This window comes from Terrapene carolina, unplaced genomic scaffold, assembly GCF_002925995.2.
Source record: "Terrapene carolina triunguis isolate 2854851 unplaced genomic scaffold, T_m_triunguis-2.0 Scaffold25, whole genome shotgun sequence".
Classification (NCBI taxonomy): domain Eukaryota; kingdom Metazoa; phylum Chordata; order Testudines; family Emydidae; genus Terrapene; species Terrapene triunguis.
The window spans coordinates 549388-566384 of NW_020664376.1; the positions used below are offsets into that span (position 1 = coordinate 549388).

Sequence of the window (16997 nt, forward strand, 5' to 3'; positions counted from 1 at the left end):
CTAAGAGTTTTTAAAGGTCTATTTTTGATATGGATGAAGGAATGGAAAGATAGTTTTATCCAATTACACTTGCATATTTATCTTATCCCAAAATATCAGCATCTTGACATGTTCATTCTCCTCCACCCCCCAGGTTTTGCATAGGAAAGCGTGGTTCATACTCCATGCTGCTCCTTCCATAGCATGTGAAAGAAAAATAAATCAGCCAGTTTGCTGTCTGAGAGATCCAGATGCTTGACTCCTTTGAAGTACCTGCATGTATACAATTTTGACAGCTGCTTATTGTACAAAGGCATGCATGATTTCCTACGGAACCCTGGGATCAAAGGCGGGGGATCCATAAGCCTTCCCACTATGTGTGAACATTCATTAAAAAATAAACATAAAAAGAGAAATAATCCAGGTGGTTTAATGGAATAACAAGCGAAATGACAAGCTTTCAGAGCAGAATGCACTGAAATGGCTAGGGACACTGAAAGACCAGATGTCTCAGAATTACAAGATCAACTGAAAAGAGGAATTGGAAGGAGGAAAAAGAAGAGACAGAGAAAGCGAGAGACGTGGAGTATTATATCTGGGAACTAAAATGATGTTCTTGAGAAATCAGGGGTTTGAGTTCACGCAGAGATGCTAGCAGCCGATTCAAAGTGCAATGGAAAGACTCCCACTGACTTCAGTAGGCCTTGGAATGGGCCCTCGTACAAATAGCCTGCTCAGGATTCCACGCTTGGTAGGCTCTATTCAACCCAAATGTCCCCCCATGCTTGTAAAGCCTGGGGAAGCTGTGTGAGGCTCCCAGGCTCAGCATCTGCTGAGTATACTCCTTACTCTCATCCTGATTACAGCAGAAAGCCCTGTTAAAAAAAAACTATTTCAGTCTTAGCCCAAGGTTTCATCTTTTACTGCCCAACTGCCCTGCCATATATAGCAATCAGGCTCTCTGGAATGATGGCCAGAAACACAGGCATACTGAGTGAATCCCCAAAAAATCTCAGCAGGGGCAGCTTCTTCCCAGCTGATTGACAGACAAACAGGGAAAAGGTTTTACATGGACTGCATGACAATCAGGGGGGCTGAGCTCCCCTCCCCACCCAAACTAGCGCTCCCTTAACTCTCGCTGCAGCTACTCACATTCCAAGGGCTGTAGAGCAAAACTCATATCCAACCTGCATGTGCCAGCAGGGAGAGGAGAGCAGGCCTTGTGCACTACTTAGGCATATTGTCTCAATAAGTTGGCTTGGAGCACAAGTGGGATATGCAGCCTTCTGAGGCTTATACTCTTCAGGGCCACCTATCTTAGCTGCATTAGGTAAATAGATTTGTCCAGCCACACTAGAGGATAATTTTACAGGACCAGTGCAGGAGATCAGAAGAAATAAAGCCAGAGGAGGAACATGAAAGAGGGGGAAGTCAATTTAATCTTTATTTATTATAGAAATAGGACATAGCTGAGGGCTTTTTAAAATTAATAACTGATTTCTTTAAGAAGTAAATGTGCTGAAAGACCTCCTGTAATTTGAGTTTTATGAGGTGAATGTAAAATGTTTAAGCTCACCACAGATTGGATAAGAAACATATGCTCGAACTCAAGCATAAGTGATTTTTTACAAATCCCAACTGGTACACCTCAGGGCAGCTTGCAACTTGCTCGTATACTTTTGCAGTCTGTCAAGAGGTAACTTGCTCTCACTGACTGGGAGGCAAGATGCAAACAGACATACGGAAAACATTTGGTCCAACGTTTTCCTGGGGAAACTTTTCAATAAACAACCCACATTACCTGCATGCCCTCTGGACCAGAGATCCCCACACCCACGTCTGCCACCTGGATCATGCTGACATCATTAGCTCCATCACCTAGTAACAATAGGATGCAACATTGTTTGATATTAATAAAGCAGTGATGATTAATGGCAGAAAAACAAAGGAAAAAATAGGTGACTGTAAAGCGTCAGTGAGAAAGGCTGGCATAGGGACCAGGTTTGAAACACCTGTACTTCATGGAACTACAGTTTCAAAGCCTTAGAAGGGACCACCAGGCCCTTAACGTCTATCTATCTAGGTTTTTGCTATACCATGCCAAGGAAACATAATCTGAGTACTTCTGTATGAGTGGGTCTCTTTAATGGGACCTGGAATACAGAGATCATGTCTGTGTTGCATGGATATTAAGGAGACCATGTGCAACAGGGAAACAAACTCCTGAAAACATTCCTGCTGCAAACTAACTGACTGGAAGTATTAAGGGACCCTAAAATTGGGCATGAGGCTGGGCACAATGGGATAAACTCTATGACATTGGACTCAGAGTGGGGAAAGGAGGGTTGTGTGAGGAATAAGCAGAGCTTTCTCAATTTAAAGTGCGGGAATCTTGTGGGTGCTGCAGGATTCTGAACTGGCTGACTGACAAAGAGTCCCCACTATCAACCACATAATGGAAAATGGTTGTTAAGAACTATGTTAGCTGACATGATGCTGATCACAACTTTACAATCACTGTAGTCCCGGACAACTGGTGTTCAGCACCGTCAGCTACTCATGATAAAAAATTGACGGCCTTGGGTTTAATCATGAGTAGCTGAAATGATGCTGAACACAGATTTGTCCTGATCTATACTGCAAAGCAGTGGTCAATGGTGTCAGCTCACTCAATTCTTTACAAAACGTTGCTCTATTCAAGCACCATTGTGGAGTAGACCAGCTCCATTTGGCCAGCTTCTGCAGGAAGTAATCCCAGATGTCACCTTAGAAACTCTATTTTTGTTTGGAATAAATGCTCTTAAGCTCACAGAAGCATTTTCAAACTAAAATTGAAGGTTTTAGGTTTCTAAAGTATCCAGAAGAAAAGGGAAATCCATAAGGGGTGTGTGCATGTAAATACAGGCTCATTTAAATGGAGATACTTGCCTATTGCCAAGGTCATTGCTTTGAGTTTATCTCGGACTAGTTTTACTACCATGCTTTTTTGCAGTGGGGTAGAGCGACAACACAGAACCGAGCGACATCTCCTGGCTAGTGAAAGAAATTTGTCTTCTAGTGTTTTATCCAGTGCATAAGCCAGAGTCTTTCCATCAATCACCAGGCCCAAGCTGGAATGCACTGAAGATGAAGGTGGAGAGAGAGGGCAAAACCCAACTGTCGTGTTTCCAGCAGTCTTGTCTATTGTGTTGTTTGAAAATTTAGACTCTATATATTGCAGACAGTGGTCCAGCAGAACAGCACTTGTCTCCTGAAATACAATACAAAAATAAATATGTTTAAGTGAAAGTTGCTGCTGTGGGATCATGTAATCAACTTACTGTGCTTGTTATAAATTTAGAAATGGGGAACATGAGAGTCTGCACTATTGATTCCACTTTGACAATTTTTATTTCTATTATTCTTTCCTCCTTCTTTACCCCATCTAAAAACACTTAATTTTTGTTGCAGAAGATACTGCCAGCAATGGATAAATAAAGGGCTTAAAAGCAATTCTGTTTACTTTTTAACCTGCAGTGCTGTCTTTTAAACTGATTTCTTGCAGCTTGTCCTCAGAATAGCAGAATTGACATGTGATAGAATGAGAATCCAGTGCTGAGCTAACTATGGTGATGAGCATCACAGAATGCCTATTAATCAAATCATTGATCAGGTATTTGTAAATGCCAATTAAAAGTTATTTAACTTATTTTAAAATCTATATCCTAACCAAACTGAATTAATAGAATGTATTAGTAACATATGAAAATTTAAGATAAAATGCTACCAGTCTTGTAGCAAAATATTTTTCAAGTTATCAGAAGTAAAGAAGTGAAATCATAGGAAATCAATTTACCAGCTAACTTGCTACACTAAGAATGGACCATAGTTATCTTTTCCTTCCTTTAGAAAGGAATTGTAGTTGGATAGTGCCAGTCTACCTCCAGTTCTGGATTTGAAAACTGATTTAATCACCACATTCAATTACTTTGGTGCTATCAACATGGTTCCTTCTATGTTTGACCATATCAGCAAACCCCTTGCTATTGTGTATTTAAGACAAGCTGAGCAATGCCTGACTGTATCTCGGGTTATCAGTCCATCATGACTATGAGCACTGAAATTCAAACATTTTCCTTACCATCAAATGAAAAATCAATGTAGCAGAGTATGAATTAGTGAATTATCTAGTATTACTGTCCATTGGTTTTAAAATAATTATTCTCAACAGGCAGTTCATTGTTTTCTCCTTCAAAAACATATGATAGATTGCTTTTGTATTTTCAGAGGGTGCCAATAAGAAATAAGTGAATACTATGTCCTGGCATGTACCTTACCATGGTATGCCCCAGTGGCTCTCAACCAGCGGTCTGGGGCCCCCTGTTGGGGGCGCGAACAGGTTTCAGGAGGAGGTCTGCCAAGCAGGACCAGCATTAGATTTGCTAGGGCCCAGGGCAGAAAGCTGAAGCCCCACCCCATGGGAGTATAAATAATTAATAAATAAATATCCACATACAAATCCTATCCCCAAAATATAGATTGAACAGGAAGAAGAAAGATAAAAAAGAAGACGAAAGCAATCAACCTTTTAACTGCAGCTGCCAAAATCAAAGCAAAACTAGTTCACATTTGGACTTCAACCTAACATTTAACCATCTGACAAGGATCTGTTTACCAGTGATTCAGCATTCAAGGTGATGATTTCCTCATCATGATCTAGTAGCTTGCATGCATAAGCTATATTAATAGCTGTTTCTTGCTTGTCTCCAGTGAGAATCCAAATTTGCAGCCCAGCTTTACGTAAGTTTGCAATGGTTTCTGGGACACCATCTTGTAAACGGTCTTCAATACCAGTTGCACCTGAACACATGAACAAAGCAAATAAATCAATGTTAAATAAATACTTGGTTACTCAAACTGTTACATCATGAGTTCGTCTTAAAATCTGGTTTTGGAAACACCACCAGTCACCTTCATTGGCAGATAACTCCTCTAATTTAACAAATGTAAATTAAATTCTGACCACCATGATCAATAATGACAACAGTTTTTTTGCAGGCAGCATAGGGGCTGTGAGGCGAGGGGAAAGATGAGGTTGGGGTAAATAACCAATCAGTCAACAGACAACATCATCCAGAGTTCAAATCCTAAAAAGCAGTCTGCTGACATCACCAGTACCAACAGGATTAGAATGTATGGGGAACCTCCATAGTACTCTTGCTGGGTCTCTGCCTGCTCTGTTGCCTCCATTACTTCTTCTGGCTGTTGCTAGGGAAGATACTGTTGCTCCCAGGGGCTAGCTCCACCCCAGAAGGTCTTGTTCTGCTTCCCTTATGCCACATGGCTAGCAGGCTCACAGGGTCTTGTGCCCTTTAAGAGAATCTCCAAGAGGGGATTTCATCAACTACTGGCTGGATGCATGGCAACAGAGCAGGAAGCCTAGACTGGGCCTCTCCCTGCTCCACTGCTGATTCTGGCTGTCACAGTATGACATTGGGTCCCAAATGAGATATGGCAGAGGGTAAATCATAGAATCACAGAAATATGGGGCTGGAAGGGATTTCCAGAGGTCATCTAGGCCAGCCCCCTACATTGAGGCAGGACCAGAGTAAGCCTATTATTTCTAGTCTACCTTCAGTGGACAACGAGAACAATTGATCATCTTCCTCTTTATAACAGCCCTTAACATATTGAAGACTTATTAGGCCCCCCCCTTAGTCTTCTTTTCTCAAGAGAAAACATATCGTTTTCTTATCTTTTCATCATTTTGTTGCTCTCCTGTGGATTCTCTCCAATTTGGCCACATCTTTCCTAAAGTGTGGATCCCAGAACAGGAGACAGTACTTCATCTGAGGCCTCACTAGTGCTGAGTAGAGGGCAATAATTACACCCCGTGACTTACGACACTCCTGTTAATACACCCCAGAATGATATTAGCCTTTTTTACAACTGCATCATATAGCTGACTCTCATTCATTTTGTGATCCACTATAACCCCTAGATCCTTGCCAGCAGTACTACTGGCCAGCCAGTTATTCCCCATTTTGTAGTTGTGCATTTTATTTTCCTTCCTAAGTATAATATTTTGCACTTGTCCTTACTGAATTTCATCTTGTTGCTTTCAGACCAATTCTCCAATATGTCAAGGTTGTTTTGAATTCTAATCCTGTCCTCCAAAGCGCTAGCAACCCCATCCAGTGTGGTGTCATCTGCAAATTTTATAAGCATACTCTCCACTACATTATCCAAGTCATTAAGCTGTTGCTTAATGCTATAGACCAAAACATGGGTGATAGGAAGGCACAGAACCTGGCCAGGGCCCGAGCCAATGTCTTGGGCCTAGTCCAATGCCTGCTAAAATCAATGAGGGTCTTTCCATTGACTTTTGTGTGGCACCATTTTATATCAATATAATTCTGTTGATGTCATCAGAGTTTAACTGATTTACACCAGCGTAAGCTAGAAGAAAATCAGGCTGATTGTGCCTCAGTTAGGCACAATGTCTCTGGGAGATGAGGGGGAGTTTTAGTTCTGCAGCACCTGTTCATAGGGTACAGCACATCCGCTGGTTTGCTGGCTGGTGCTGAGGTCCTGTTGCCTCTCTGAGTATTCTGGGGAGACTAGTTCCAACAGAGGTGCTAGCCTGGAGCAGTCCATGCGGTTACAAGGAATGCTACTGCCTATGCACAGCTGCAAGGGGAGAGATGTATCTCTCCCAACCTCACTGGTGCAATCCTGCAGTGCTTGCCATAGTGCACCAGTATGTGATTAGACTCAAAGTCTCTTCTACCACAGTTTGAGGTTGTCAGAGGAGAACTGGCAGAACAGATTGTTTATTTCTGGCTGGAGTCTATTTGTACTTATCCAGCTGTGGTTAACTATGTTTTTATTTATTATTAAGATGTGTCTGTACACGCAGAGTCAATAGAAGCAGCCCAGTCACATTTGCTTGAAATGATTAAAAACATTAGCACTGTTCCAGGTATCTTTGCCAGAGAAAGAAACTAATTGTCTGAAGAAATAATAGATATTTATAATTTATTGAGCTTTTGACATTTTAGTTAAGTAAATAAATAGAACTACTTAGCACTTGTACCATCCTTTACATTTACAAATGTTAATGACATCACGAGATCCCTAGGAAGTGACTGTTATTATCCCCTTTCTTCGGAGCACGCAGGCCCTGATCGTCCAAACACGAAAGTGCTTAACTTTATGTAGATGGTGTCAGGAATCAGGGCCTGCAGCAGAGCTAATCTCCAGGCAGCCTCATGAGTACAGCTGGCTTGCAGCAGGCTGCCTGATTGGCCACACCACCTGATTGACTGGCGGGACCAGCGGGCCACTCTTAAGCCAGCAGCAACAGCAGCTCGCTGGATGCTCAATGCTCATGCCCACTACTGTGCCTGTTCCAGTGTTAACTTGTTCCTGCTGCTCCTGTCCTGCCCCCAGCCTTGCCTCTGTCCTGCTCCTGCCCTGATCCCCTCCTTGCCTGCTATCCTACTTGCTCTAGTTCCGGACCTCTGTCTTGACCTATGGCTTTGGCTTCTGACTACTGGTTCAGGCTCTGACCCTAGACCTTGGTTCCTGATGCCCAGGGCTTAAATTCATCCAGAGCTGTCCAGAGCAGAGCTCCGGTAAATAGTTTCAAACCCATGTGGCAGAAGCCCTGAGCCCTGGCGTCCCCCATGGGGCAGAAGCCCCAAGGCACTGGTGTCCCCGCAGGGCAGAAGCCCCAAGCTCCGGCACCCCCCATGGGGTGGAAGCCCCGAGTCCTCGGGCTCTGGGAAATACTCTGTGAGAATTTAAGCCCTGCTCTAATCACCATTGCCTGATGCCCACTCTGATCACTAGGCTAGACAATCCTAGCTCCAGTCGCCTGACACATGGGCCGTCTCAATGAAACCACTTGTGTAAAGCATATGCATAAATCTTTGCAGGATGAGCACCACAGAGAGGTTACAACTTAGACCTTTCAAAGTACTCAGTATGTGACCCTAACTCTGCTCCCATTGAAATCAAGGGAAATTTTACTACTGACTTCAATGGGAGCAGTTAGGCTGATGCACAGTACTTTTTGATAATCCTACCCTAAGTGACTTGCCTGAGGCAACACAACAAGTCAACCAGAGAGTCCAGGATTAAATGAGTTCCTACTTCCCAGACTTGTCAAAGTGTTTGGTGCCCGAGAGGGATGAAAAATCTCAAGTATTTTCAAGATGCACCATCACTGTAACGAACATCTGCAGACAGATTGGGCCAAATCCTGCTTTTCTTACTCAGGTCAGCCAACTTCATTGAAGATAATGGGTCAGGTTCATCCCCAGTTTTACACCATTGTTTTAATTCAGGGGTTCCCAAACTTGGTTCATGGCTTGTTCAGGGTAAGCCCCTGGCGGGCTGCGAGATGCTTTGTTTACCTGAGCGTCCGCTGGTACGGCTGCTTGCAGCTCCCCGTGGCCGCGGTTCGCTGTTCCGGGCCAATGGGAGCTGCAGGAAGCAGTGCAGAGCAGGCCACCGCTTCCCGCAGCCCCCTTTGGCCGGGAACAGCAAACCACGGCCACTGGGAGCTGCGAGCGGCCGTACCAGCGGACTCTCAAGTAAACAAAGCATCTCGCAGCCCACCAGGGGCTTACCCTGAACAAGCCATGAACCAAGTTTGGGAACCCCTGGTTAAGTTGGTATTACATCAGGCATAAAATTGTTACCTAAGCAAGGCAAACAGGATGTGTCTTATGTTAATTATTATCCCATTCTTTTGCGATCATGCAAGAGACTCTTGTGAGAAAGTCCAGTAATAACCAGTTTCTGTATGCATAGAAATCATTGAAAAGATAGAGCAGAGTTTTAAAATCGAACTTTGAAAATGTTTAACACATTTTAATTTCATGTCCGGCTCTCATGTAGTTACCGAGTAGATGCAGATTTGTCTCTATACGAAGTGCAGATTGAAACAGCAGCTCTTCGCGGTTTTCAATAGAAGATTCTGCTTCTAAATGACTTTTTAACCAACTAGCATATTCTTCTTTGCTTAGAACCTATTTAAAAGGAGAAGGTAAGAGTACATCCAAAAAGATGCATAAGCATTCATGCATTACTGAGTAAAATGAAAAAAAAATCCCTAATAAATGTTCTTGCTAATGGACCGCAACAAAAAGATTTGTCAATACTCTCCTTAAAAGCAAACTAAGAGCTTGCATATACTTACTCTCTTGGCAATACACAAGGTCCGCAGCCCATCTACAGCATACAGATTAAGGTAATTCTGAGTTTTGCTTTGGATTTTTTTTTGATGATTGCCTCTAGGGTCAACTAGTTAAAAATAAAGGAGAAAACTAATGAATGAAAAATAATAGCAATTAAATGGCCTTAGAGAATATATTGTTTCTTCAGCACTTACTGTACAAAAGCTTAAGAAGCAATACTTTTAAAGAGCTCCTGATGTCTCATGGAAAATTTTGAAAAGCCTTCTATTTAGAAACAATTCTCTTTACATACTATCTATTTTTTAATTCCCTGTTTAAAAGTCACCAAGAACAAACAATGAGATCTTTCCTTATTAAGCATTCATCTGCTCCTCAAGTATTTTGTGACATCATGATAATCTCCATAGCAACCATGTATGTCACGAACAGAGGTGTGTTTTCAAACTGGCAATAAACAGAAGCAGATGGGCTATGTATCAAAAATCTCATTATTAACCAAATGTTTCTAAATAAATGTGGGTAGAAAAGATATTTAATTTTATTTAGAAATAATACTAAGTTCTCAAAATGATCTTTTCAAGAGTTGGAAAGGGATGATATTTTTATCCTCCAGGATCAAGACAGACTCAAGTACAATGTACGATCACAGCAATAACCAATATTAAGAATTAATTATAATAACAGTGATAAAGTGAACATAGAAGCAGACAAGAGAAAGCATTTTAGGTTGAAACAACAGAGTGAGGATACTCGAGAAACCTCGATATCTTGAGGCAGCAAGTTTACTATAAACCAAAATAGTTTCTGAAAGTCTACAAGTTTTCTAGGTTTATAAGACCTATGACTTCAGAGGGATAGGCCTATGCAGTGTTCCTCAGGCAATACTGGTGTCACTGGAACTTCTTGCTTTTACATGGTTCACAGTTGTGATTGAAACTGGAGATAAGGGGTTGGGAAGGCACAGTTTGGTGGATATAGTGTTAGCAGTTCTTGGTAAGTTTGCTCTCACCCAGCAAGGATATTAGCAGCGGGTCTTGAGAATAGAACTTTCTAATATCAGATCAAATGACGATAGTGATGATTGATATATTTATCCAGGGTATGGACATGTGATGTCTGTCTTATCTATCTTGGAGTTTTATACTGGCACTCAACACCATAGTATCTGAGCACCTGCCAGATAAAATCAACAGCAGCAACAAAGTCCCTAGTGAACTTCATGAAGTCTCTGGCCCTTTTTCCTTGTCATGGTAAATAACTCTGCTTTTCTTTTTGATCTTATTAATTTCCTTTTATATTTTTATTTTCTGGTAGTTGATTTTTTGGGGTATTATTTTCTTTCAGCATTTCCTTGTTTCAGGGCAGCAGGTCCCTGTCCTAAGTTTCCTAAGCAATGGTAGTGCACATTACTAACAATGGCTTAGCAGACTTATAGTAGAACTGGCTTTTTGTCATTGTTTGCCCAACCTTGCTTAAATCTGGTTTGGCTTCACAACTTCAAGTTTCATGTTTCTTTTAGGAAACAGTTTTGAGGGAATACATATGCATACCAACAACGGAGAGAGTAACTTATCAAAAGATATGTGCTGATACTCAAGTAACTTAAGACAGGTTTCTTTGCTGGCATTCTTGGATTTGGTGTGTATGCAACTCTTTTACAACAATTGGAAAGATAATTCTTTCAAGGATGTCCAGCCTTTAAATCTGGTGTCACTCTTCTGGTTGTGTTCCAATTCTCTTATCTGAAAAATCTGTTATAATAATCTTCAACAATTATATAATCTAAGTTGTTGCACATAAACAGATGATAATCAAGTAATTTAAGACAGGTTTCTTTGCCAGAATTCTTGGATTTGATCTGTATGCAATTGTTTTACAACAACTGGCAATTATAATTCTTTCAAGGATGTCCAGCACACGTAGCCAAAGGAATCAGCCAAAATCTATTTTGAAAGTTGATAGTTGTGGTGTCTATGCAGTTGTCCAGTACCTTGACCTTGCATTCACCCACTCAAACAGTGCACACTCGTAAATGTATATGTGATGTCTTCAACAGCTGGCAAAGGACGACATGTTTGTTTAATTACTCAGAACCAAAGAGAGAGTCAGGTTTGCTTGTTTGGGCTTTTTCCATGACCACAAGTGAGTTAATCAAACCTGTCATTGCTTTACTAATGAGACCCGTATGTAATCTAATTCCTGCTCAAGTTGATTACTCAGTTTAAACAGTAACTTTCCTCTTTATGGACTGTAGGAGTCCCTGTTTGGCAAGGTGAAAGGAATATTATCCTGGGAATAATCCAAGTGCTTTGAAAAATTCTGCATATTGTGTGAGAACACCAGCTTTCATAGTCTCAACTGGAAAAACAAATAGCTCCAATGTAATAAATTCAGAAATCTTACAAGTTTTCAAGCTCATTGGTGGTTTCTGATTATTCACAAGATAACACTCAAGCTATAGCATGGCATTTTTGCATCTGCTTTCTGGCTTGCATGTACATCATACTTTAAAATGTCCTCCTCCGTAGCCAGACAGTTTGTTCCGGTAATGGAACCTGACATTTGGATATTGTAGTGGTCCCTTGGTCTCAGGCTTGGAGGGGGGCCACTCTGTCTTGCTGCATCAGGCACCAAACAACAGTAAATTAGCCATCAATGGCTCTGGCCCTCTGGGTGGGACAGAGCAGTAAGCAGTCTCTAGTCCCAGCTTCCTGGCTAGGGCAGACAACAATCACAGTCTAAGGCCAGAGCAATAAGCATGGTCACAGGCCTTTGGGCCTAAGGGACTCTTGAAGATAAGGTCCCTGCAGGATGGATCCCCAAGTACAATTCCATGAATGAAGCTGAACAACCAAGATAGCGTTTGTACCCATGGACAGATTAATTGATACTTAAGGTCACTCAGAGCAGTTTACTAAAGACAACCTACTTATGGCAGCTGATCATAGTGCTGAGAAGGAAGGTAAGAGCAATTACTACACTTTGCTATATTTATGAATCCAAAAGTTACAAAACATCATGACTCAATTCTGGATAAGAGTCTTTATAAAAAAAAATATCCAAAATTCTAAAACCAGGGTCAGTTTAGACATCTCCAAGTGCTGTGGTTCAGAGTTGTTCTATTTCCGTGTGCCCATCGGTAGAAATTACCCCTTCCGAACAGCAATTTTCAAAGCTCTCTCCTTATCCTTTTCTGACCAATACCAGAATATTTGTTTTACATTAACAGCAGATTTTTTTTTGCAACTGCCTATGTCTGGAAAAAAAAGCAGCATCTTTTTCTCCTAACTTTAATCTCATGGTGAGTTCTATTAAACTTTCCCAGCATTACAAATTCTTTATTAACACTTTGGAGGGAAACAAGTAACCTCAGATGTGTTATGTGCATTCCTTGATATCAATAACTTTATCAGACATTATTCAAGAATCCTTTATAGTGAGCTAAGGACAAGTTCTTGAATTTTTGCCTCTGCTGTGACCTATATAGCTGTAAAGCAGAAAACTAATTGTGACAGCCTGAACTCATGAAATACCATGGACAAACTTTATTGAATTAAGTTAAACCTTATTGAATTAGGGTTAATACCTCTGTGGTCCATTGTATTAAAAATGCAGTTGTGTATTGTTATTGTGGAATTGTATGTAATTCCCCTAGGAGGATGGGGATGCTGATGTAATTCCTCTGGTTATCAGCCCTTTGAAGTCACCCTCCTGGAGAGGTACACATATACCAAGTCAAACTTGATTTTCGAGGGTCCAATAAAGAGAGGATTTTTGGATAAATAGCCTGGTTTTAAACAGGCTCAGAGCCTTCCTCCTGCTCCTGCAAATAGACAAGATCCCAGGTCCATGGAGGGCCCAATCCTTACGGAATGGTTGGAAGGACTTGGCCTATTAAGGCCCCATAAGACTGGGTGTTTGTTATGAGCTGATGCTGTGCTGAACTTGAATCCAAAACAAAAACCCTTACGAGGGGTGTGGAAGGATTGCTCCTGCCAGAGCCCATGTAAGGGGTGGGGTGATCTCTGGTAAGCTTATTAGCAGGTAGGCAGGTTCCTTTATTGTTTTTAATATGTTTTCTCTGTAATGCTTTTTACCTTAAGAACAAAGTAGGCTTTCTTAGAAAGAGCTGTGTGGTAACTTATAACTGTGGGCAGTCACACTGCTAACTCTCTCTGAAGAGGACGCAAGCACATGTGCTTGGCCAGCCTGTCCAAGCACATGTGACAGTTGTTCTGAACTGTGACACTAAATTAACGTTTCCTGTAGCTCTTTAATGAAAATTACACAGTATGATCCTTTCACTGGTATTTACTGCAGCAGCCGTCAGTAATGTGAAAGTAACCATAAAGTCAACACACTAGTGAGATACAGGAAATCTCTGTAATACATTAGATTTCTGTCCAGTCACACTGGGTTAACATTTGAATGTTGTACATAATTAAATGTTGAACACAGTAAATCAGACATCACACATATTGAAAAACCTAGGTCTCAAATAAGTGTATAAGAGCTGACCAGGTTGTCTTTAAATCCAATTGATTATAATAAAGAGGCATTAAGATTGCTTCTGGTTCACAGCATGTTCACATATTTGAGACTTTGTAACTGAAAAAACACCTTCCAAAAGCTAAGCTTCCTGTTCACAGTTAGAAGTCTATTCATCACTAATCATCTGCATCTTTAAAACTAAGACCACTAGTAATTACCCAAACAACATTTCTCTTAATACAAAAACATCTGAGTAAGCAAGCAATGTTGGGAAAATGTACTCAATGAAAGGTAAATTGATTTGGCAAGGTCTTGAAAAATGTTCACTTAAAATAAGGTTTGCCATTGGGAAAGCTCATACTGAAATCAATAATACTCACATTTCTTTAGGCAAAGTACCAACAATCCATTATAAGAAGTTACTGGTTATTGAGTTTATAAAAGAAGCAGAGAGGTCCTGCTATAATATATTTCCGCATACCCGTAAACGATACAGACATGGCTCTATGCTAGAGAGCTGCAATCGGACATGCTGAGATTGAAGTTCTCTAGCACTGTCTAAGAGTGAATTGGAAAAAAAGTAAGCGAGAACTATACCTGAAGAACAGGGCAGAAGAAGATCCATAATAACTGAATCTGCTCCTTTGGTGTAAACATTTATTTCATCTGTAAGGGGATGCCTAACCACCACTGACATTCTTTTTCTGATGGAATCGAAGCCCAGTGTGTGCAAGAGTTCAAAGGTTAACCTTCCTAGATGAGGTAGCTCTACTGATACCTGGTCAGACAGTCTTCCAACCAGAGCACAGTTATATGCCCGAGCTGCATAGACAAGCGCAGCTTCATCTGGACTCTCTGCCTCATAACGGAGTTCTCCTCCTTCCGGTCTACTTCCTATAGCCCTTCTTTCCTGCTGTGAGCTATATCCATTGTTATTCATCTGCGGAGAGTGCGCCAACTTCTCTTCCAGTTTTAATAAAGTGCTCTCAGTGGATGTAGATGAAAGAATACTAGAACCGAGTCTGGGCATTGATTTACTGGTAGTCAGGCTTGATGAACTGCTGCTGTTAGATCCAGAGGTCAGACGGCTGGGAGTGAATCTTCGAATGAAGTCTTCTATGGTCTTTACCGGCGACTTCAGTTCAAATCTAACTCTAACCTTGAGAAATAAAAACCAATCACCAAAAAAAAAAAAGGATATATAAGAAATCTGACATTGTCATTTGATAACTCAAAGTAAGAAGCAAATCTCAGTCAGTGGCAAAAAGCTACGACAATCAGAGCTGAACAAGTAAGTGACCAAAAATCCCTAGGCTGACACTGTACCAGAAATGTTACTGGAACCAGTATGTATACACTTCAGAATTTACACTATTGTTGACCCTTCCTTGTGGAACCAATGTTAGAATTGCACCCAAAAGTAATGTTAATATAATTAAAACCTTTGCACTCTATGGGTATGTCTAAGTGTGTAAATCCAGCTTGAAGAGACATACCCCTGCTAGCTCTGATCAGGCTAGCACATTAAAAATAGAAGTTACTCCTGGGGGATTTCTGTGCCACTGCGTGTGTGCATAATTAATGAGCCACACGTATTTTTAATTTTTTGCTCAGAAAAAAGCTTCTGCTGGAAAGTTGCTGCAGTTCCGCATTTTGCCCATCAGAGGGCACTGTGGTGATAGACTAGAGCAGCAGCTCCCAGCCAGCTAGGGAAGAGAAAGAGGCTGCAGTGCCTTCTCCACAGCACCTGTCGGATCAGGTCATGAGACGGAGACTATGGGGAGACAGACAGCGTAGGGCTGCTGGGGGTCAGACAAGGGATCATAAGGGCTAGTGGGGGAAGACAGTCTGGGGTAGGGGCTGAATGGGAGTGGAGGCGCAGGGCCACGGGGGGGGAGGGAGGTGCAAGGCCACATGGGGATGAGAAGGGGGTGCAGAGCTACAGTGGGGAGGGGGATGGCTGAGTGGGGGCACAGACACTTGCAGACAGGGGGAGGGGGTGCAGCGCCACATGGAGATGGGGGGAGTGGGTGTCTGAGTGGGGATGGAGGGACACTTGGGGACAGGGGCAGTTGTGCCTGAGTGAATGGGAGAGGCTAGAGGTCAGCCAGGGTCTGCATGGGTCAAGCTCCCTAAAAATCCCTCTCCGCTCCCCACCCCCTGCAAAAAGCTGTTCCATACTTTTCCCACCCATACACAGCAATGCTCCAAGTTCACACCCAGGCTCCTTCCCAGTAATTACTTCCCTCTCCCTCAGCTCCTCCATTACCCCTGACTCCCCCAAGCCTTTGCACTACTTCTGAGGGGTGTGGGAAACATGGTTCTGTATTGTAATTTAAATGAATTATTACTCAGAGTTCTGTATTAATATGCCTAGTAAGGAATTTATTTGTCAAAAAATACATCCTGAATCTTTTTTGTTGTCTGTATTGTTACAGACATACTTACTGATAGGTATTTTGAAATAAATAACCAAAAATAATTGAAACTAGTGTGATTATATCGTGTTATTTTGACAAATAAAATATGCAGAATTTGAAAATATCGAGTGCAGTATCTTAAATATTTTGTTGGAGATTTTTTATTTTTTTGGCGCAGAATTCCCCCGGGAGTAAGAAGTGTAGCCATGTTGGTGTGAGCAGCAGGAGGGGCTACCCACACCGAGTATGATCCCATCTGAGACTATAGGTATGTAGTTGGGGTAACTAGCTCCTCCTGCCACTTGTGATGCTGTGGTTACACCACTATTTTTAGTGCACTAGCTTGATCAGAGCTAACCAGGCATGTCTCCTCCTACTGGAATTTACACATTCCAGCTCTAGCGTAGACATACCACTTGTGTGTATTCAGTAAAGTTGGTCGAAAAAATGTTTATGGAACACTTCTATGGGAAAATGCAGTTTTGATGAAACCTAAATGTTTCATGGGAATGTGTCCATTTCAACACCATTTTAGACCAGACGAAGTTGAAACAAATCATTTCAACTTTCTCTTTCATTTTGATAATGTTGAAACATTTTGTTTTGATAAGGTAAAATGTTGTATTCTGATATTATCATTTTAATTCATTTTGTTCAGACTTGTATATTATACTAAAATATTAATTTACAATTATATTATATTCATGATATTTAATGTTATATATTATAATGTTTTAACATCAAAACAAAATGTTTCAATGGTTCCAAATTGAAATTCTTTGGAATTTTCATTTTGTGGGACATTTTGACATTTCTGCTAAGAGAGAAAACAAATTTAGAAATGTTAGTATTTCCTGTGGAATGGAAACTCCAGCTTCTGACCAGCTCTAATATTAAGTCTAATGATATTTGTGTGATATAC

At 41.3% G+C, this 16997-nt stretch overlaps 1 protein-coding gene across 1 annotated transcript in view; it reads right to left on the bottom strand.

Annotated features, from left to right (window-relative positions):
- LOC112116014 (probable phospholipid-transporting ATPase VA) overlaps window positions 1–16997 on the bottom strand; it is a 141429-nt gene that overhangs the window by 11840 nt on the left and 112592 nt on the right. The window contains exons 10-15 of the mRNA XM_024213290.3: window positions 14253–14814; window positions 9167–9270; window positions 8870–8996; window positions 4634–4818; window positions 2908–3229; window positions 1781–1857 (exon numbers count right to left, since the gene is read on the bottom strand). Coding sequence (XP_024069058.2) covers window positions 1781–1857; window positions 2908–3229; window positions 4634–4818; window positions 8870–8996; window positions 9167–9270; window positions 14253–14814 — 1377 coding nt within the window. The remainder of the gene's footprint in view (window positions 1–1780; window positions 1858–2907; window positions 3230–4633; window positions 4819–8869; window positions 8997–9166; window positions 9271–14252; window positions 14815–16997) is intronic.